Source organism: Talpa europaea (assembly GCF_964194135.1).
Source record: "Talpa europaea genome assembly, chromosome: 11".
Classification (NCBI taxonomy): Eukaryota; Metazoa; Chordata; class Mammalia; order Eulipotyphla; family Talpidae; genus Talpa; species Talpa europaea.
The window spans coordinates 20,489,463-20,509,803 of record NC_140078.1 but is presented as its reverse complement, the minus strand read 5'-3'; the positions used below and the strand labels follow the sequence as shown (position 1 = coordinate 20,509,803).

At 45.2% G+C, this 20,341-nt stretch overlaps 1 protein-coding gene and 1 pseudogene across 3 annotated transcripts in view; one reads left to right on the top strand and one right to left on the bottom strand.

The window, feature by feature from the left end:
- Nucleotides 1-1,316: 1,316 nt before the first annotated feature.
- The window catches only part of ACSS2 (acyl-CoA synthetase short chain family member 2), a gene marked incomplete at both ends in the record, with an annotated part of 39,596 nt that continues 20,571 nt past the window's right edge, over nucleotides 1,317-20,341 (bottom strand). The window contains 17 exons of one of the 2 annotated variants that reach the window (XM_084248054.1): nucleotides 1,317-1,444; nucleotides 1,585-1,659; nucleotides 2,250-2,426; nucleotides 2,746-2,814; nucleotides 3,422-3,530; nucleotides 5,233-5,313; nucleotides 5,498-5,554; nucleotides 5,635-5,767; nucleotides 5,959-6,092; nucleotides 6,400-6,570; nucleotides 7,470-7,607; nucleotides 13,073-13,111; nucleotides 13,856-13,970; nucleotides 14,129-14,204; nucleotides 14,482-14,554; nucleotides 14,799-14,902; nucleotides 15,104-15,195. In XM_084248054.1, coding sequence (XP_084104180.1) covers nucleotides 1,317-1,444; nucleotides 1,585-1,659; nucleotides 2,250-2,426; nucleotides 2,746-2,814; nucleotides 3,422-3,530; nucleotides 5,233-5,313; nucleotides 5,498-5,554; nucleotides 5,635-5,767; nucleotides 5,959-6,092; nucleotides 6,400-6,570; nucleotides 7,470-7,607; nucleotides 13,073-13,111; nucleotides 13,856-13,970; nucleotides 14,129-14,204; nucleotides 14,482-14,554; nucleotides 14,799-14,902; nucleotides 15,104-15,195 — 1,771 coding nt within the window. The remainder of the gene's footprint in view (nucleotides 1,445-1,584; nucleotides 1,660-2,249; nucleotides 2,427-2,745; nucleotides 2,815-3,421; nucleotides 3,531-5,232; nucleotides 5,314-5,497; nucleotides 5,555-5,634; nucleotides 5,768-5,958; nucleotides 6,093-6,399; nucleotides 6,571-7,469; nucleotides 7,608-13,072; nucleotides 13,112-13,855; nucleotides 13,971-14,128; nucleotides 14,205-14,481; nucleotides 14,555-14,798; nucleotides 14,903-15,103; nucleotides 15,196-20,341) is intronic. The other variant, XM_084248055.1, reaches the window with a different exon arrangement.
- LOC311179346 (heterogeneous nuclear ribonucleoprotein A1-like) lies at nucleotides 7,661-11,384 on the top strand (annotated as a pseudogene). The gene is made up of 3 exons: nucleotides 7,661-7,666; nucleotides 10,298-10,530; nucleotides 10,798-11,384. The product of its transcript is annotated as a heterogeneous nuclear ribonucleoprotein A1-like (transcript).

Here is a 20,341-nt window from a genome sequence, read left to right as displayed (position 1 = left end):
ATTAGGGTTCATTACCCTGACACCCTCCTCTCAGCCTTTTAAGCAGTTTCCCATGTCTGACTTAGGATAGGACTAAGGTCAGAGGAGGGACATAGCCTTCCCCCACCTCTGCCTTAAATAAAACTACATTGCTGATGCTGTGAGTCCTTGGTTTATGACTTAGGGAAGGAGGAACTATAAGTCAGCCTACTTACGTTGTATTGTGAAGCAGAGAGCTGTCTGGACTGTAATCAGGGTCCCCCTAGCCCCAGACCATGTGGGTAGGACCCTAGGTACCCACAAATGGTCTCACAGGATCATAGGGAGGACAGAGAGTCCATAGCAAGAGCCCAAAGAGGAAACCAACATAACGGGACATCACAGTTGTGAGCTGGCTTCACTGCTTCCCTGCACTGCTCCAGGGCTTGTCAAAGGGCCCCTAGTAAAGCCCTGCCCAGCTTTCCCTAAAACAAAAGTTTTGGAAGTAGGATATTGGGGTATTTCTGAGGTAAACCACTCCCCTTCCCACCTCACACACAGATCAAAGCAGCTAGCAAGTATATAACCAGTAAGCTACCTGAGAAAATAAGTCACCACCTTTTTGGGGTCACAGACTTTATTCCTACAACACAGGCTCTGAACATGACCAGGACAAGCAAAGAGTATCATCTGAGAGTGTCTCATGGGCAGGGCTCCATTAAGGGGAGGGTGGGTGTGGAGGACAAGGAAAATAAGCTCCTCTGGCCTTAGCAACAAATCACATCTACTGCAAAGAAGCAGATGATCTGAAAACCCTCTAGAGACTGAGCCTGCCCGCACAGCCCCTAGAGCACATGGGCAGACAGCACTGCCATCTGGCACAAAGGAGAATTCAGACCCAGAACAAAAGCAGCAAAGTGTTAAAAAAAAAAAAGTTATTCCAGGACTCATAAACAGGCATTTCTAAGGGCAAGTGCATGCCCAAGATGAGTACTAGTGCTTCCTGAGAAAGCTGATGTAGGATTAGGACTACTTTCTGACTTCAGCTCAGCTCTCACTTGCCCTCTGAACCTTCATCTGAGGTTGGGGATGTGACCTTCAGGTCCCTGTTCTGAGCTCCAAGGGCTCCTTGCAGCCTGGGGGCACAGCAACCTAAGGCTGACTTGGGCCCTGTCCCATCTGCCTGGCACAGGAAGTTGCTTCCACCCAGGGGCAAAGCTGGTCCTCGGTCTTAGTCATCTTGTCCAGGGAGATGATATGGGTCAGCACTGGCCCTCAGTGCTCTGGGATGGGGCAAGGAGAATGGGCTAAATTTGGAGCCAAGCAGGAGAAATCCTGGGTAAAGGGCAGGGTCTTGTTCACTGGCTGGTCAGGCAACGGTGGCTAAAAAGCTGGCTGATGACGGATGGGTCAGCCACAGTAGATGTGTCCCCCAGGTTGTGGTCATTCTGCGCGATCTTCCGAAGCACCCTCCTCATGATTTTCCCTGAGAAACCATAGGCCTCTGGTTACCGATTGACAGCACTGGCCCACTCCAGGGTGCCCAAGGCATCCATTCATACCCACTCCACCACCACTGGCCCTCAGACAATCCCAGTACCAACCCCTTGAGACCTCTGAACATACCTGAGCGTGTTTTAGGCAAGCCAGGTGCATTCTGGATGTAATCTGGTGTGGCGATGGGGCCAATCTTTTCTCTAACTGTAAGAGAGAAATCATTAAACATTTCTTCAGTGCTCTTAGCCAGATTCCCTAAAACCAAGGTAGAGGTGCTTTTATTTCCAACCTATTTCCAATTCAAGGTCTTGCCCACAGTCATTCTTAGACTTACTGCCTCTCCATCCCTTTGCAATCTCATTTTACCTTAATCTCTCTTTAGGAAACTCAAGCTCTAGAAATAACCTGCTAGAATTGAAATCCTACTTTACTAGCAGTGTAGCTTTGACAGGTGCTTTCACTTCTATAAGCCTTAGTTTTTTTCATTTTAGAATGAGGGTAACAATAGGATCTATTTCTTGGGGGGTGATTATAGGGATTAAATGGATTAATTCATTTAAAGCATTTAGCTCACTGGTGTCACAGAGAAAGAATTCTATAAATGTCAGCTATTATTATCCTAGAGGTGCGATTAGTGGATACTGAGTGGGAAGAGGGCAGTGGAGCCCCTAAGGCCCCCTAGAATCTGTTTGTGCTTTGGGGAGAAGCTTGCTCTAGCTCCTCCCTAACAACCTACTGTGGTAGCTGGGCTATCAGGACAGACCCTGCAGTCCCTGCCTAGGGCAGCTCCTCACTCTGTTTCCTTAGCTCCTCGGTGAGGGTGGTGTTGAAGACGTGGCCATCGCAGAGGGTGACAAAGCAGTAGAGACATTCTCCCTTTACAGGATGTGGGTGGCCGACCACGGCTGCTTCAGCAACAGCATCATGTTCCACAAGTGCCGACTCCACCTCGGCCGTGCTCAACAGGTGCCCTAACAAGGGAAAGGAAGTGCCATGAGAGAGCTCTCAGCCTCTATCCCAGCCCCTGCTCCATCTGTGGCCACACGGTCCTTGGTCAAATGGGCAGGTCATTCTTTTCCTCACGTGACATGCTTCCGGTGGTTTCACCATCCCGGTTCCGCTCTGCTAGGCACATTCCAGTGTTATTGCTATTAAACCTGAGCCCACAACTGAAGGCCGCACCACAAGCACGGTCTAAACAAAGGCAGTCTTGATCTCTTGGAAGGCTTTGGTTGGGAGTTGCTAGGAGAGTGGGGCTAATGTGAAGGGAAAGTGACCTTTGGTCCTCACCAGATACATTCAGCATGTCATCAATCCTGCCAGTGATCCAGTAATAGCCATCCTGGTCCCGCCGGCAGCCTGGGAAGAGAAGACATGCACAACATAAGGCAGGATCGTGACCCACGCTACCAACTGTCATGCCTACTGAGCCTCCTAGCAAATCTACTCTTGCCCTCAGGGTAACCAGGCTCCAAGGTGGCCACACTGATGTCCACCTTCTGGTATTCATTATCCTGTACAACAGTTAGCAAAACTTTGCTTATTTTATACATGGAAATATCCCCTATGCTTAGATCAGTACATAGATATAGTAGGTTCTCAACAAATATTTATGGATGAATGAATTGGGTGATGGACAGGCTCCAAACATGAGGGGCATACATGACCTAGTAATACACACTGCCACATGCCACATGTCTTTTTAGCACAGGAACAGTGGGAAATATTTGTTTCATTTCATACATCAGATATGCCTGATGGCACCATGCTAAGACCCTTCCTGCAATACTCATTGCGGCTCTTATATATAGACTTTCTCTGTACTTCTCTCTAGACACTAGACATTGACATATAGAGCACACTTTTTTTTTTTTGTTTTTCTTCTTCCTTAACCATCTCTTCCTGAAAATGAAAGGGGAAGCTACAGTCTTGGAGGTAGATATGGGATGGGCTAGACAAGGCTCACCATCTCCTGTCACGTAGTACCCAGGGAACTTCTTAAAGTAAGTGGCCTCAAAGCGTTCATGGTTTCTGTAGACTGTGCGCATGATCCCTGGCCAGGGTTGCTTGAATACCTAAACAGAGAGGAAGGCACAATGGTGTTATCTGCTATGCACTCTGGCTTAAATATAGTCACAGCTTTTTCCTCTGAGGAGAAATGGTGTGAATGCCATTCCTGAGAAAAGTACAATTCGGAAGTAAGACATTTCGGGCTTGGAATCCCAACTCTGCTATTTACTAGTTGTGTGGTCTTGGGTAGAGAACTTTACCTCTCTGAGCTTTAGAATCCTCAACTATTAAAAAAAAAAAACTTCTATCTCTGAAAGTTATTGTAGAGGATTATATTAGTAGTATCTGGAAATAGCCTAGCACGGTGTTCTGTCAGTGATAATCACTTAGTAAATTTGAGTCTCCTTTTTGGTAATCCCTCAAGAAAGCAGGTCCAGTTTTTTTTTTTTTTTTAAAGATTTATTATTTATTTATTTATACAAGCACTGGGTACAGTCAGAAGCACGGGAGGGTGAGAGAATTCACCAGAGCCAGAGCGGGGAGCAGAGCAGGCAGAAGGACCAAAGTACACTGCTGAGGGGAGCAGCGGGCGGCAGGGGAGGTCTGCGCGCCATGTGGGACCCTCCTCCGGTGGCCGGGGAGAAGCCAGGGATTGAACCGGCGCTGTAGAGGCTGCGGGCAGCTTCGCAACCCAGCGCTCAACCGCTGCGCCACCGGGGAGGCCCCAGGTCCAGTTTGATACAAATGAAAACAGTCATATAAAAAAGTGGGACCCACACATGATGAAATAATTATCACACCAATTAATAACATCCTGTGGCAGCAGAATAATGGAATTGGCAGAATTCTAGGCTAAGAGTCAAAAGGGCTGGACTCAAGTTCTGCCCTGTGACCAACTTGTTAGTAAAACTGAAGATGGGTAGAGAGAGTAGGGCTGATGGTCTCCCTGCAATACCCAATACAATAATCACTACAATAGCTGACATTTATCACACACTGTTAAGTTCTGTGCCAAACCCTTCACATGTATTATTTAATCAATCCAATAACCACAGAAGATAAAGATACTAATATAACCCTGTTTAGGTTCAAAGGGTTTAGATAACTTATAGTCTATATGAGTTTCTATTATGTTATGAAGCCTCCTTTCACACTAGAATGTTTGTCAAAGGAGGAGTTGGGACAAAGTCTCTAGACCCAAAAAAAGTACCATCAAGAATATTTGAGCAGGGGCCTCCCCGGGTGGCGCAATGGTTGAGGGCTGGGCTGCGAAGCTGCCCGCAGCCTCTGCAGCGCCGGTTCGATCCCTGGCCACCGGGTGAGGGTCCCACATGGCACCTCTCCTGCCGTCCACTGCTCCCCCCAGCAGTGCACTTCGTCACTCTGCCTGTTCTACTCTCCGCTCTGGCTCTGGTGAATTCTCTCACCCTCCTGCACCTCTGACTGTACCCAGTGCTTGTATAAATCAATCAATCAATCAATCAATCAATCAATCAATCAATCAATCAATCTAAAAAAAAAAGAATAATATTTGAGCAGATTCTAAAGGGCTCTTAGGATCTTCATAGGCCAAAAGACAGAGATGTAGGCAACATATCCAGAAGGACTCCCCCCAAGGTTTCTCAGCAGAGGCTAAACCTTCAACCATGAAGCTTTAGCCACAAGCAGCTACCAGGAGAGACCAGGTTCTAAGCTCTGAAGCAAAAAGTAGTCCTTAGTGGCCCCTTTGCTTCCCCTCCTCAAAGACCCTAAAGATCAGGGCCTTACCAGATAACCTTCAGCTTCACCTTCCAACTCTTCCCCAGATTCATTCAGGATTGCAGGAGCTACACCAAAAAATGGGAAGGTCTAGAAGGAAACAAGAGAGGCAAGGAGAGGAGTGAGACAATTCTGACTCAACTCTACCTCTACCTGGATACCCTGGAGCCCCAAATTCCTCACATCAATCCAGTCTCTCACCCATTAGTTAGGGAAAATTCCCTGAGACCTTACTCTGACCCAGCCCAGGACCAGCCAAGGGAGTCTCACTCACAGCAGAACCAGGCTTCATGGGTGTGGCACCAGGGAGGGGAGTTAGCATATGGCCACCCTGTGGAAATCAGAGATCAGGGATTAGAGTCAGTCTTCCCAAATTGTCCCTGGGCCCCAACCTTCTGACCCCTGACTTACTGTTTCTGTCTGCCAGAAGGTGTCCACGATGGGGCAGCGCTGGGCACCTACTACCCGGTGGTACCACAGCCAGGCCTCGGGGTTGATGGGTTCACCTACTGTGCCTAGCACCTGTAAGGATGCCCGGCTGTGCCTTGGGCAGGGAAGTGGAGGGGGAAGAAGACTGAGCACCGCTGGGAATCAGAAAGACATGCCCAAGCTCTTCTATCCCCTCCCCTGTCCCAAGCCAGAGAGGTAGAACAATGGAATGGAAAAGACTGTTCACAAAGGCAGCACCCAGCTCAGAGGGACACCTGTAGGGCAGCAGCTAGGGAAGGGTCTTACTTGGTGACAGGCTCGTCTCCAAACTTCATGAGCATGCGGATAGCCGTGGGTGCTGTATAGAACTTGGTCACCTTGTACTTGTCCACGATGCTCCACAGGCGACTCACGTCTGGGTATGTGGGGATCCCCTCAAACTGATCCCAGTGCAAGCAGTCATTCCTGGGCCTTCCAAATAGTCCCTCTACCCCCCTACCATGCCCTCAGGGCCAGTATTTTGCCTTCTCTGACCAACCAATCTCTTTACTCCTTTATCAGAAAAGTCAAGGAGCCTTCCCAGTCAGGATACACAGCCCCCTTAGAACTCTTTCTCCAGGAAGCAGATCATTGTGTAAGTCCCCCTGCTTCTAGACCAAGTGACTACCTTAAGAGGTGATCACCCAGCATCATCTTGTCCCTCCCCCAGGTAGGCCAGGTGCCCATGGGTTCCAGCCCCCTTCTCACCAAAACACTTGTAGCACCATTGGCCAGTGGTCCATAGGTGACGTAGGAATGCCCAGTGATCCATCCAATGTCTGCTGTGCACCAGAACACATCCTCCGCGTGGAAATCAAACACGTACTTGAAGGTTGTAGCCACATAGAGCATGTAGCCCCCAACCGTGTGTACCACTCCCTAGAAGAGGAATGGGCCCTAAGCTGGGGTCTTGTGCTGAGCAGAGCTAGAGGAAGATGCTCTTCAGGGAGTCTGATCCTGCCGGCACCCTTTTCATAGCCTCCATCTCTGTTTCATCCCCTTTTCTCCATGTCCCCATCTCACATCCCACATACATGTTAGTCAGTCGCTCACTCATACCCACACCCTAAGATGGTATTTCTGAGTCACCCATATTCCCTCACAGATGTGAGCACTTCTAGTACGCTCACATCTAACAGTTGTGTATTTATGCACACACGATTACATGTTGATAGAGTGACTGCGGAGGAAAAAAAACAATCTTCTTTGCTGACTCCCTCAATGCCCCATGCCTAGGAAAAGAGAGGCCAAAACTGTTTCTAAAAGCCAAGTGAGGGATATTCAAAAGCATGTGAAGAGGAGAATTTAGGGGCAGGCGGAGTGGAAGGTAGTGACATCTTTCAAGTCAATCAAAGAGATTTCCTAAGTATCCTGGCTCCCACACAGTCCTGGGAGCTTCTAGATGTTAACAGTGTAGCATGTAAATCGAGGAGCCTAAAAGGGACCTTGGTGCCTACCCTAGGCCTTGAATTGATAGGGCAGCTCTTAGACCAAACCATGTGAGCACTGGCAAGGAACATCAATGTCAGCCACAGGACTGATTCTTTTCTTCTTTTGGGGGGCACCATGAAAGTCCCTATCTGAATTGTCTCGCCCTGTTCCTCACCACCGAGTGGTTGATGATCTATGTATTCATATGATTTACAAAAAGGTAATATGACATTTCCAAAACTCAGATTTGTGGATTAAAATTCATGTTATTAAATGTTTCCTTAGAAACTACTTCCCATCCATTTATAGCACACAAGTGCACGCGCAAACATACACACACAACTTGCCTTGGGTTTCCCTGTGGAGCCACTGGTGTACAGGATGAAGAGTGGGTCCTCAGCATCACACCATTCAGGCTCACACTCATCCTCTGCCTCTTTCATGAGTTCATGCCACCACAGGTCTACCCCCTTGTTCCAGGAGATCTGCCAGGGGCAGAAAATAGCAATGGGTGAGGAAACACTGGAAACAGTTCAAGATGGAGGCAAGAGATACCCCTACCTGGCACCGGGGAGGCTGGGAGGGAGGAGGGTCCTACAGGAATGAAATGGGCAGAGCAAACAAACAAAACAGCAGGCTCCCTGGGTTCTCCCCCCACTCTGCCATCCTTCCCCAGCTCAACTCCAGAGCTCCCACACCTCAGCTTGTCTCAAGCTGAGGAAGGTCCCTTGGTTGGACCCTTCTTTTTTTCTTAGTTGAGAAATGTTATATTGTTACACATAGTTTCAGGTGTGCAAAATGATTCAATATTTGAACTTACAGTGATCTGATCAGATTGGCCCCTATTCATACTTCAATTCTTATCTTAAATGTCACCTTCCTAGAAAGGCCTTCCCTGAACAGTATTTGGTAGATTCCCACCCCCATACCCACTCCCACCCCTGCTATTATTTGTAATCACAGCACCATATTTTTTTCCCACACAGCACATATTTCCAGCGATTTTATTTAGTGATTTGTTTAACGTCTCCCCAAGTAGCTAGTGGACACTATTATGAGGGCAGTGGTATGTCTGTCTTTTTTGCCCCCTCGATCCCCAACACCTATCAAAATACCTAGCACTCAAAAGGCACTCAGTAAGTTTTCTTTGGATAAATATGCACACACTGGCCTGCACACACAGATATGTACTTATGGGACTAGTAGCTTCTCAGCAGAGATACGAACACCACACAATTCAGAAATGCAAAATTAGTCAGAGCCTGTAGCTGAGGAAAGCACCTGACCCTATTAGTTAGTAGCAAAAGAAGTCAACAGCTATTGGTCCAAGCACATTTTCTTGCATGCCCAGACCTTTCCTATCCTAACTTACGTGCCTTTATACCACTGGTATTACAGACATTTCCCAAAGATATTTGTTTGAGGTCCCACTCATCAGGAAACTTTGCTTTAAAGTGATGGAGAAGGACCGAGGTGAGCAAATTCTCCCAATAGAGGATTTCCTCTCTATTCAAGTACCTTCAAGCAGCAATTCTGGATCTTTCATCCTGAAATTTTTCAAAACTGGTTATATCACCTATTTAAATATCAGTTTTCTGAGTCTATTTTTTTGCTGAGTGAAGTGATTCCCTGCACTTGGCCAAAAATTACACTGGATTTTAATCCCAGCTCTGCTTCTTCCTAGCTACAAATGACCTTGAGCGAGTCGTTTTACCTCGAGTCACCCCTTTTTAAAATAAGGATAATAATCATTCTTGCAGTAATGGTCTCCAGGGCTTGGAGAAAGGTATTACCTTCTAAAACAACAAGTCTTGGATTGTCATTTGGAGGGGGCTGTGAGGAAGACTGATGAATGTCTGGGAGATTAAGGGTATAACAATGGGAACTGTTTGGGCTTTGCTTTAGCTGACAAAGCCCTTTCATTTTCATTTTTGTGTTCAGTTACCCTGGCTAGGCATGCTAGTGTAAGAGAAACACCCTGCTGTCATTATACAACTATATATCTGGTTATAAAATCCCCAAATATTAGACACGTACACTGATAAATTATAAAATGACCTATAGCCACTCTGTTCTTTCTATACAATCTGTTCCTTACTCTGGAGAATTTGAAGTTTCTGGCATATAAGCATCATAAGAATGACAAGCCCAGGCCTAGGGTGGTGCCATTAAAAATAAAAAGGAGAAAAAGAAATGAGAGAGAAGGTACCTACAAGATAGTGTATAGCCATATATAGGTCTACAAATACAGTATCACATGGATTTTTTTTTTTTCTTGCTGATGAGTGTCTTAAGATAGGGGCACTAATGTATTTAAACAGAACTGTGTCAATATTGCTTTGGGCAAATGTTGCTGGTCTACTCTACCGGCGTGAAGTGTCATAGAAAAGACACTAGGTACATATAAAGGTGAAGGCAGAATTACACTATGGCCCTGCAATGAGGGGGCTCTAATCTTGTAAAACCATTTCCTTTGTGGGTGCATGGAAAGAAGGAGGTTGGGGGACGGAAGACTATAGGTGTGGAGCTTGTAACCAGCACCAGGAAATAGGGTGAGCTCATTTAGAGGTGCAAACATCAGTTGCGTATTAGGTGTGTGCCTATGAGGACCCAGAGCTCTGAACCAGGAAAAGGTTTGAATTTTCTGAAATAAAAATGCAGGAGTTGGCCTTTGATCTCAGGCCAGGATAGGCTCAGGAAGGGAGGCTGCCAATTTTGAGAGGAACGTGAGGAAGTTCCTAGGTGATATGGTTGAGAAGGGCACCGGCAAACTGCCAGGCCTTCCTTTGAAGATTGCTTAAGGATGAGGGGGTTTGGAACCCTGCCAATTTCTGTTACTCTGACTGCCATTTTCAAAACAACAAACCTGGACTTTGTAAGTCATTTTTCTGCTGTTTGGTTTTTTGATAACAAATTGCTTTCATCTCCAACAAACAAAAAACAGGTGTCTATAACCTGAGGGTCACAGGTATTAAGAATTACAATAGTTTCTTTCTGCCTGTGGGTGCCACTGAGTAAGCATCATAAAAGTCTCCTCTTCCTCTGCCATCATATCTGAGTCAGAGTCTCCCAAGGAGCAGGAACAGCTGTAGAAGTGCCTCCTTGGAGGTTTAAACTTGGAAACAAATGACAAAAGAGTCTGAGAGGTCATTTTGAGCAATGGGAACACTCACAGACTGTGGTCAGGAGAGACCCAAACACCCAGCAATCAGAGGCTTTGGGTTTGTCACTTAGCCACAGTGGAGGAGTTGGATGCAGCCATGAATGCAAGGCCACATAAGGTGGATGGAAGAGTTATGGAACCAAAGACAGCTGTGTCAAGAGAAGATTCTCAAAGACCTGGTGCCTGCTTAATTGTGAAAAAGATTGTTGGTGGTGGCATTAAAGAAGACACCGGGGCCTCCCCTGGTGGCACAGGTGGTTGAGCGCAGTGCTGTGAAGCTGTCTGCAGCCTCTGCAGCGCCGGTTCGATCCAGCCTACTGGGCGAGGGTCCTACGTGGCGGGGCGGCAGACCTTGCCTGTCTCGCCTACTGCTCCTCTCAGTAGTGTATTTCGTCAGTCTGCCTGTCCTGTTCCCCGCTTTGTCTCTGGTGAATCCTCTCACCCTCCCGCAAATCTGACCTGTACCCCGGTTCTTGTATAAATAAATAAATAAATATAAAAATAAAAAAAAGAAGAAGACACCAAAGAACATCACCTGAGAGGTTACTTTGAGCTGTGTGGGAAAACTAAAGTGACTGAAATCATGATTGCTTGAGGCAAGGGCAAGAAGAGAGGCTTTGCTTTTGTGACCTTTGATGATTATGATTCAGTAGACAGGACTGTCATTCAGAAATAACATACTGTGAACGGTCACAACTATGAGGTAAGGAAAGCCCTATGGCCAGTGCTTCATCCATCCAAAGAGGTCAAAGTGGTTCTGGAAACTGTGAGGGGGTGATTTTGGTGGGAATAACAACTTTGGTTGTGGAGGTAGAGGTGGCTTTGGTGGCAGCCGTGATGGTGGTGATATGGTGGCAGTGGGGATGGCAATAATGGATTTGGTAATGATGGAAACAATTCTGGCGATGGTGGAAGCTACAATGATTTTGGCAATTACAACAATCAATCTTCAAATTTTGGAACCATGAAAGGAATAAACCTTGGAGGCAGAAGCTCTGGCCCCTATGGTGGTAGAGAACAACACTTTGCCAAACTACAAAACCCAGGTGGCTGTGGTGGTTCCAACAGCAGCCGTGGCCCTGAGAGTGGCAGGTTTTAATTAACTGCCAGGAAACAAAGCTTAGCAGGGGAGGAGAGCTGAAGAAGTGACAGGGAAGCTACAGGTTATAAGAGATTTGTGAACTCAGCCAAGTACAGTGGTGGCAAGGCCTCGCTGCTACAAAGAAGATGTGTTTTAGACAATACTCAAGTGTATAGGCCAAAAACTCAAGGACTGTATGTGTGACTAATTGTATAACAGGTTATTTTACTTTCTTCTGTGGAAAGTAAAGCATTCCAACAAAGAGTTTTAATGTGGATATTATTTTTATACCCATGCTGTTCTTTGCTAAATGTAGTAGTCTGATCATGATGCCCATACTTGAGTATTGTCTAAAACACATCTTTGAGTATTGTCTAAAACACTTGAGTATTGTCTAAAACACATCTTTGTAGCAGCGAGGCCTTGCTACCACTGTACTTGGCTGAGTTCACAAATCTCTTGTAACCTGTAGCTGAATGTGTATCTTAAAAAAAAAATTATAATAGTTTATTTCTCTTCTTTTCTCCCTATAGAAATGCCAGCCCATTTGCTGTTAAAAGCAATAAAAGCTAATATTTATGGAGTAGTTACTATGTGCCAAACCCCTTAAATATACTGACAAAACCTATCATGCCAAACCCCTTAAATATACTGACAAAGCCTATCAGATAGATAAGTTATTATCCTTATTTTACAGATGGGGAAAACGGAAGCAAGACAGTTTAAGTAACTTGCCCAAGCTCACACAGTAGCTGGTTACACAGACAGGATTTGAACCCAACTAGTCTGTTATCACTTTCATGAGAAAAGGTTTAGGTCCCTTCCTCAGTTTTGAAAGGAAAGCAGTGTCCCCTGGAAATCAGATCTGTCTCTAAGAAAAAGGAGATTTTATTTACCATTAGCCTAAGAGGTAACTTATAGCAGACTATATTATAGCATACCTCTATGAAGATGGTAAAACTCAGAGTCGTGGACTTTATATATTATTTTAGTAAAGGAAGCAGTCCCTTTTAAACATGTTTCACCTCTCCGTTCCTGATAAAGAACTGAAGCCCAGAGACGAAAGGTGACTTATTCAAAATCATACGACTAAAAAATGATCTCTGGACTCCAGGCCCTATCTCCCCTCGATGCTAATCTGTTTTGAGTCCCACTCAGGAATCTCCATTCTCAGAACCACCTACAATGTGACTTTTGTTCAGTGTAGCACTTAATTACATCAGAGTTTATGTGCAGTTTATAAATCCCAATGTTGTATAGAAATGTATTTAGGAAACTTCTCTCCTGTCTACATAAAGCCTAGGTTTTTGTTTGTAATACACATCAACTCCCCGACTTGATGATGAATCCCCAAAGTTAAGATCTGTACCACCTCTCGCTTCCCTTCCTGCTATCTTTCCCAGCTCTGCCTCAGCTAAATGTAGAGTAAAAACTTTCTGACGGGTGGCCTGGTTGCCTCTTCTGCAAAGGTCCTGAGCTTCAGGGGAGAAATGGGATGTCTGCTGCAGCCTCTCCGGGAGCCATGCTCTATAAAGTTCAGAGAGAGCAGCAGGCATTTGGTTTCATGACCCTTCACAGAGACTTAGAATGTGAAGGGGAAAGGGATTAGCTCTGGCAGCCACCTCCATGGGTGAAACAGGCAGAGAGCAGGACATACAGACAAGCACGCAGGGAAGCAGCGCCCAAGGCAGTGCAGAGGTGAATACCTGGGGTCGGATGCACCTGGATTTCTCTTTCGGCTTACCCTGTTAAGAGCCCACGAAAAGGGTGGTGAGGATGGTCCAAGTAAGGAAGTAGGAGGGAAAGGTCAGCGTGCTCCAAACCTCTGGTTGCTTCCTTTCCCTCAGGTTCCCCTCTCACTGGTCCTCCCAACCTCCATTTTCTTGATCCTGTTCCTGCCAGTCCCTATACACTCAAAATCCCAAATGCTGACTAGCGTTTCCACTCTCCCTAGGTTAGGCTACAACCTCTTTAGCCCTAAGATCACTCAGGGCCCCTCAAGTCATAGAATCTTAGGAACACTCTGTCCTCATCAACCCTAGAGCCTTCATCCTTCATGCCCCTTAGACCCAGAGGCCACCAGTGGGCTTTTCCACCAGATACAATGAGTGCAGAGTTAACAGTGGCCATGGACTGAGGGCCAGAGCTTGGTCCTTCCATAGAGGAACCACACAAGTAGTCCACCTAAGCCACAGGCCAGTCATCAAGGTCACTACAAAAAAGTCACCCAAGTCAGCCCATTTCCAAGCTAACTCCAAGTCCTGAGGGTCCTTTGTGCCCTTCAGGATACCTTAACCAGCATGACAGTCCCCCTCACAATCTCTCATACTAAATTCTCAAAGTACAAGGAACTCCCTACCTATATTCAAGGTCAAAGTCCCCCAGCCCAGCAGCCCTGCCAAAGGAGAAATTCCTAGGATTCAGGCACTTCATGGGCAGGAAGAGAGCCATTTTAAACCCAAAGAAGGGCACAACAGTAATATACTCACCTGCATGTCTGGGCATGGCCTCTTAACTGGGGGGGACTGACTGGGAGGGTCACCTGAGCCCAGCTCAGCACGCCCAAGGTGCTTAACCACAATGCAGCATCTCACTGGGAAATCCCTGGAGGAAAGAAAAGCATGCAGTGTTGGACTGAGTAGCTCAAAAGAAAATGTAGCAGGACATACTCACCCATATGGTTTAGGAGGAACGAAGAGAACCTGGTTCTGGGGAAGGCCCAGTCAACCTAGAGCAAAAACCAACTGGCCAAGCATACTTACTTTTCCTGACACTTCTCCAGGGCCTCATCAACCAGATCCTTCAGGTTCACAAGCTTTTCACCCCTGTAGAAGGCATCTTTGGAGAACAACAGACATTTTAGGCCTTAGAAAGGCAATATACTCCTAGTCCCTTGATTCTCTAGTGAGAAAAATGTTCCGAATCCTTCCTGAATGGGACTCTTAATTCTGATTTTTCTAGCTGATTTGAGCTAACAGAGAGTCAGCTAAGGTGGAACTAAGAGATTAAGGGTAGGCTACTCTCTATGCTGAATAGTCCTAAATACCAACTAATTGGTTGGATACCAAGTCTTGGGGTGTGGGGTTTCTGGAAAAAGGGTAAGAGAATTAGTCACCTGTAGTAATAAGAAGGCTGCAGCTGGAATCCAGGATCCGTTCACACAGAGACTCTGCAGAGAAGCCTGCAAACTATGGAAGGGAAGAAAGACTAAGAAAGAGAACACATAGGGATTGAGTGAACAAGGAAAGGCATCACTCATGACTTTTAGGGTCTCTAAACCACAAATCAAGAAGAAACTAGATAACTGATATGTATCTATGACACAAACATTTTAAACTCCTTAGTCTGAGTCTTAAGATCCTCCATCATCCAGGCCCAATCTACTTCTCTGGAGCCCTACCCCAGTGCCCTTTATTCAACCCAAATTCCTACCACGATGGAGTGCAGAGCCCCAAGGCGGGCACATGCCAGCATGGCCACCACAAGCTCTGGGATCATGGGCATGTAGATGGCAACTCGGTCACCCTTCCGAATTCCTGCAAGTAAAGAACACAGACCATGGATCATGGACCCTTCCTGCTGCCACTTGCTTCCTCCCTTTCAGCTACCTCCCATCCAGCTGAATTTTTCTGTTCCCCTGCTACCAGAAATTCCCTTCATTCTTTGTCTACTTTACCCCGTTCTCAGATACTCCAAGGCTGGAGCCCCTAGTCCTCTTCCTGTTCTCCCACACTCACCCTGTTTTCGGAGAACATTGCTGAACCGACAGACTTGGACCAGAAGCTCCTGGTATGTGATCTTGGCAGTCTCCTCTGGTTCATTGCCTTCCCTGTCATACATTAGAAAGAAGCAATCAAAAACAAAACAGGAACAGTCATAAAATCCACTTAGTAACACTAAAGCCTGGGAATGTCCTGTGAGGATGAGCCATCTGCTACCACACCTTGAGCTGACTGGTTAGATACTTTGGCCTATCAAAGTATACTTTAATCACAAGTGTGTGCTACTGGAAAATGTACTGTCCATCTCTGAACCTCATTTAGGTTGATAAAATGGGATGATGGCTCCTTTTCTTCCATACCAGGGATACATTAGACTTCAACCAAGTTTCCTTCAGTCATTCCTTCATTTGTTTATTTACTTATTCAACAACTACTATGTGCTGTGCACATATATAGAAATAAGGCACTGAGTATAATAAACATTCAATAAGCTGCACAAACCTTAATATAGAACTTATATAGAACTCAATCATCTTGCTTTTTAAAAAATTTAACAATATACCCCAATATTCTCCATCAGGACTTAGAGTACTGTTTCATTTTCTTGGTCATCTCTATACTGCCCCTCTATTGTGCCATGATTTATTTCATAAATAAATGCTTCAGTGAATATCTCTGTTCGTGTCATTTTATTCACTTGCAAATATATCTGTAGAATGAATTACTAGATGTGAAATTGTTGGGTCAAAGGATGCATATATTTTAAATATTGATAAATACTAGAGAATAACTACTTAAATAAGACACCAGAGGTCTCTCCTGGGGACAGCTAAGAGCTGAGTAATGGGAAGTAGGCAACTGTATGAATTCTTGGGCAGAGTATCTTGGGCAGAGAGAACACTGAAATTTGGAAAGCACTGGGGCAGTAGAGAGTGTGACCTATTTAAAGAACTGGAGCACACTGAGCAAGAAGAAGGGCTAGAATGAGCGGTACACAGCAGCCAGTGGTACACAGTAGGACCTTGTAGGAAATGGTAAGAAGTTTGAATTTTATTCTCAGTGGGCTCCTTGCTTCCGTTACACACAGACCCTCCTCCAAACTTTTGATCATGCTATTGTCCCAGCTAAGAATGCCTTCCCTCCTCCTCCAGTCACCAGCACCGAGTAACCCTCCCTAACTACTAAAGGTCATTGTGTTTCTTCGCCTTCCTAAGTACCCAGAATACTTAGTGAAGGAGGAAACTGAAACTCAGAATGATGTAGTTCGGCCAAGATCACATAATAATGAGTGGCAAAGCCAAGAACAGATCCTCAGGTCTTCTGATTTCAAGTCAGGACTCTTTCCCCTCCTAGTGTGAAGGGCAGGGACTAGCAGCGAAGTTACGCAAAAGATTATCAACCTCTTTCCAATTCCTGGCTCAATACGTCAGTTACTATCCTCTCCTTGGCTTAGCCTTCTTAGGGCTGAGACGAGCCAAGCACAGAGAGCTCGCTGAAGTGGGAAGGAACAAGAAGAGAAAAAGCTGGCAAATAGAGACTGGTCCACTCATGAGAGGCACAGAAACTTCAAAACATCCCCAGTTAAGGCAAAATGCTGATATATACCATTGACCTATGTCCCCACTTGTGTAACCACATACCAGCTCACCTGTGTGCCCTAAGATGCACATATATGAATTTACAAACACTGTACGCATACCAGCTGCCTATTTGCACATATAGGCACCAATAAGCATAACTTATATGGACCCAGGACTCAAACATGGGCCCATCTGCAAACACATGCACTGCATTTACGTAGCCACCTGTGTGCACAGCTTGCCCCTGCAGAAACCCATTCAAATCATTCTGTTTTCTTTTTGGAACTTCCCATTATTTTAAATTATCTCATGTATTTTATTTATTTGTATATTATGTCTCTCATTGCTCCATGATAACAGACACCTTATCTGTCCTGTCCATTGTTATCACCACTAAGAACTAGAATGGAGCCTGTTTGTGTACAGAGAAGATGCACGGGAACAGATAAATACAAACCTATACAAGAACAGCCTAACAGAGGCACTTTCAGTTACACCCACGCACGTACACCCCATAGTGCACATTCCTCTCCCTGGCTCTTGGCTTATGTCATACATTATTGATACAGGCACGTCTTTCAGTGTCATCTTCCTCTGACATACATACTAGGTTGGGGCCCTGATTGGTCGGGAGGGAAGGAGAGAATACTAACCTAGGGCAAGATCCCAAGCCCTCTAGGATGATAGAATTTTTCAAAGAACAACTAATTCAGTCTCCTAACTCCAACGATATCCAAAAAGGGTATCTGCTGTGCTCGAGGTCACATGACAGGTTGTGGCAGAACAGGAACCACAACTCTGGGTCCAGGCTTCTTTTCTCAACACTTGATGTTACAACCTCAAAAATCAGCAGGGTCCATGCAGCTAATGTCAATGAATAAAGTGTACTATATGAAAGAAAAATTACAAAAGAGACAAAAAGTTGCACAAGTTCAGTGGCAGCTTTAGTTTGGGGGGAGAAGTAGAAAGGGGAAGGGACTAGAAAACAGGAGAAATCATGCTCAGACAAAAGAAGGCAGGTAGTACTTAAACTTAGCTCCTTGTCAACTTTGCCCTTTGGAAATAGGGCTCAATATATACAGTTTTTTTTCAGTTCTCAACAAAGACCTAGAATCTGCTTTTGTCAAAGATTGTGAATTTTTAAGTGCTGACAAGTAATTGTGTAAGTCTTTACTGATCCATAAGAAATGCTCGTGGCCAGGAGCAACAGACTGAGAAATTGCTCAGAATAGGTTTCTTCCACAATTGTTTTAAGATTGCACATTCCAGATTAATCTTGTCCAGTATGTTTTCTGTGTCTTATCTTTTGGGTTCTATTGTTAAGCCCACAAGTTGAGAATTTGGCTCTGCAGGCATCCATGTGATAAACACTAGCTGCTCTTTGACTAAGGCCTTCATAAATGATTGTCCCACTGTCTAGCTCCACCCCCAGACCACAGCAGAGGAAGAATTTGAGGTCAGTACCAACAAAGTTTGTGAATTAAAGCTGTTATTTTCCCTTTGTGAGGGCATTCTGCATCAGGCCTGTGATATGTGTAGAACCAGAAATGGGTGTGAGAGTTAGAAGAGGCAGTCTCAAGTTTTGCCCCCCAAAAAAGCACAGTTTGTATAACTGCACTATACAGGTCTTCTGTGGGTTTGGGCCTAACTTGATACTTCTGGGGTTCTCTTGAGCTGACTGCTGATGTCCACATTAGCACATATCTGATCACATCTGCTAAACACTAGCCCTACTCCCCTGTGTAGATTAGATTTTCAGCCCCAGGGTTTGGGGAGGGAAAACTCTGCCTTGCCCTGAGGGGCATAGGGGGCAGAGAAGGAAGTCAAAACTCAGAGATTGAGACTGGCTAGAAACCTCTAACACAGTCCCTTATGCCCTGGGGTTGGGTATTGGTTTTTCAGCCAGCTTTTTTAAGAACTGCCTTTGATTGAACAACTAAAGAAGCCAAGGGGTTATGGGATCCGAGCCATCCAAAACAGACCAGATGTTCTCAAGAACAGCTTGGGTTCTTAGCTATGGACCCTACGAAAGTCAATCGTACACTTTTCCTGACTGTTTTTTCTTTTCAAATTAATTTGCTTTTAGTTTTCCAAAGACTCTCAACTTTGATTATTTTTCACGGTCTCAGGACCCTTGGTTAGACAAAGTTTGATGATTCAGAACAGACATAGGCCAAGAAACCATAGAATTGAGTGTGTTGAGTCCAGACAAATGATTTTTTTTATATACTATCCAAATTTAAATATAAAGTGAATGGATGATGAAGCAAAAATAAAAACCTTTTGCAAAGTTTTAAAAAAAAGAATAGAAAAGGTTTTAAATGCTGCAGTCAGATAAAACTATTGAGAGATTTAGCTGGTAGAATACCAATTAGGAACTTTTGCTAAAGGCCATACTTGTTCCCCTTCCTCTGGAAGGTTGTATGGGTATGTAACAACACAAGGTAATCAGTAAGTAGGTCCTACTTCATTTTCTTCCTCCAGAGAGCCTTCTCCAATTACCTCATCTTACATCCCCCAAATTCACTGTAACTCATTATTGATTGAAAATATAATTAAAAGTAGACTACTTCTCTTAACATCTACTTCTACCCTCTTAATCCAAAATCCCCATCAGATTATGTCACTCCTCAAAATGCGCTGAGATTTTCCCTTCTCATTTTGAGTGAATGCCAACATCCTCACAATGGCCTACTATATGATTTAGCCCTTCATTTCCTTTCTGTCCTCAATATATGCCTGTTCTCTCTTCTTCTCCCTCTCTCCCAGCTTCAGCTACATGTATTCCTAACTCTTCGATAAAAACACTAGCACACTTCAGAACTTTTGACCTCTACTTGGAGTATTCTTCCTCCAAATACCCACATCACTTTTTACCTCTTTTTAAATTCCTGCTAAAATTCCTGCTTCTCAGTGAGGTCATCCTTGACCATCCCCTATTAAAGAGTACTCCTTGTCAGCCCCAGCTGCAGGAGCTCCAAATAAACACATTCCCAAAGTCTCCTAGTTTCTCTTTTTCCCTCCCTACCCAAAAGCTGAAAGTTCTTTCCCTACTGCTCCCCTCATCCCCAATACTTTTTTTTTTAATTTTTTTTTATAGAGGCATGTTTTATTTATTTATTTATTTGTTTGTTTGTTTGTTTGTTTGTTTATACAAGCACTGGGTACAGTCAGAAGCGTGGGAGGGTGAGAGAATTCACCAGAGCCAGAGTGGGGAGCAGAACAGGCAGAAGGACCAAAGTACACTGCTGAGGGGAGCAGCGGGTGGCAGGAGAGGTCTGCGCGCCATGTGGGACCCTCCTCCGGTGGCCGGGGAGCAGCCGGGGATTGAACCGGCGCCGCAGAGGCCGCGGGCAGCTTCGCAACCCAGTGCTCAACCGCTGCACCACCGGGGAGGCCCCCGCCCAATACTTTTATCTCACTTTCCTGGTGATCTCTCAGTTACCATTACTGAGGTTGCCCATACCCAGGCCTCTTACAGGCCAGGGATCATGTCTTCTATATCTCCTCCAAGCACAGGTGACACAGTAAATACTTAAGACTCATGGTCAAATCATTGAAAAACTGATCATTGATTAATGTTAGAAGACTGGGCACTCCTTTTCGTATGAGAGAGATTGTCATTAGACAGGAGATCCCAGTTACCTAGACTAGCAGAAAACTGAGGAACAGA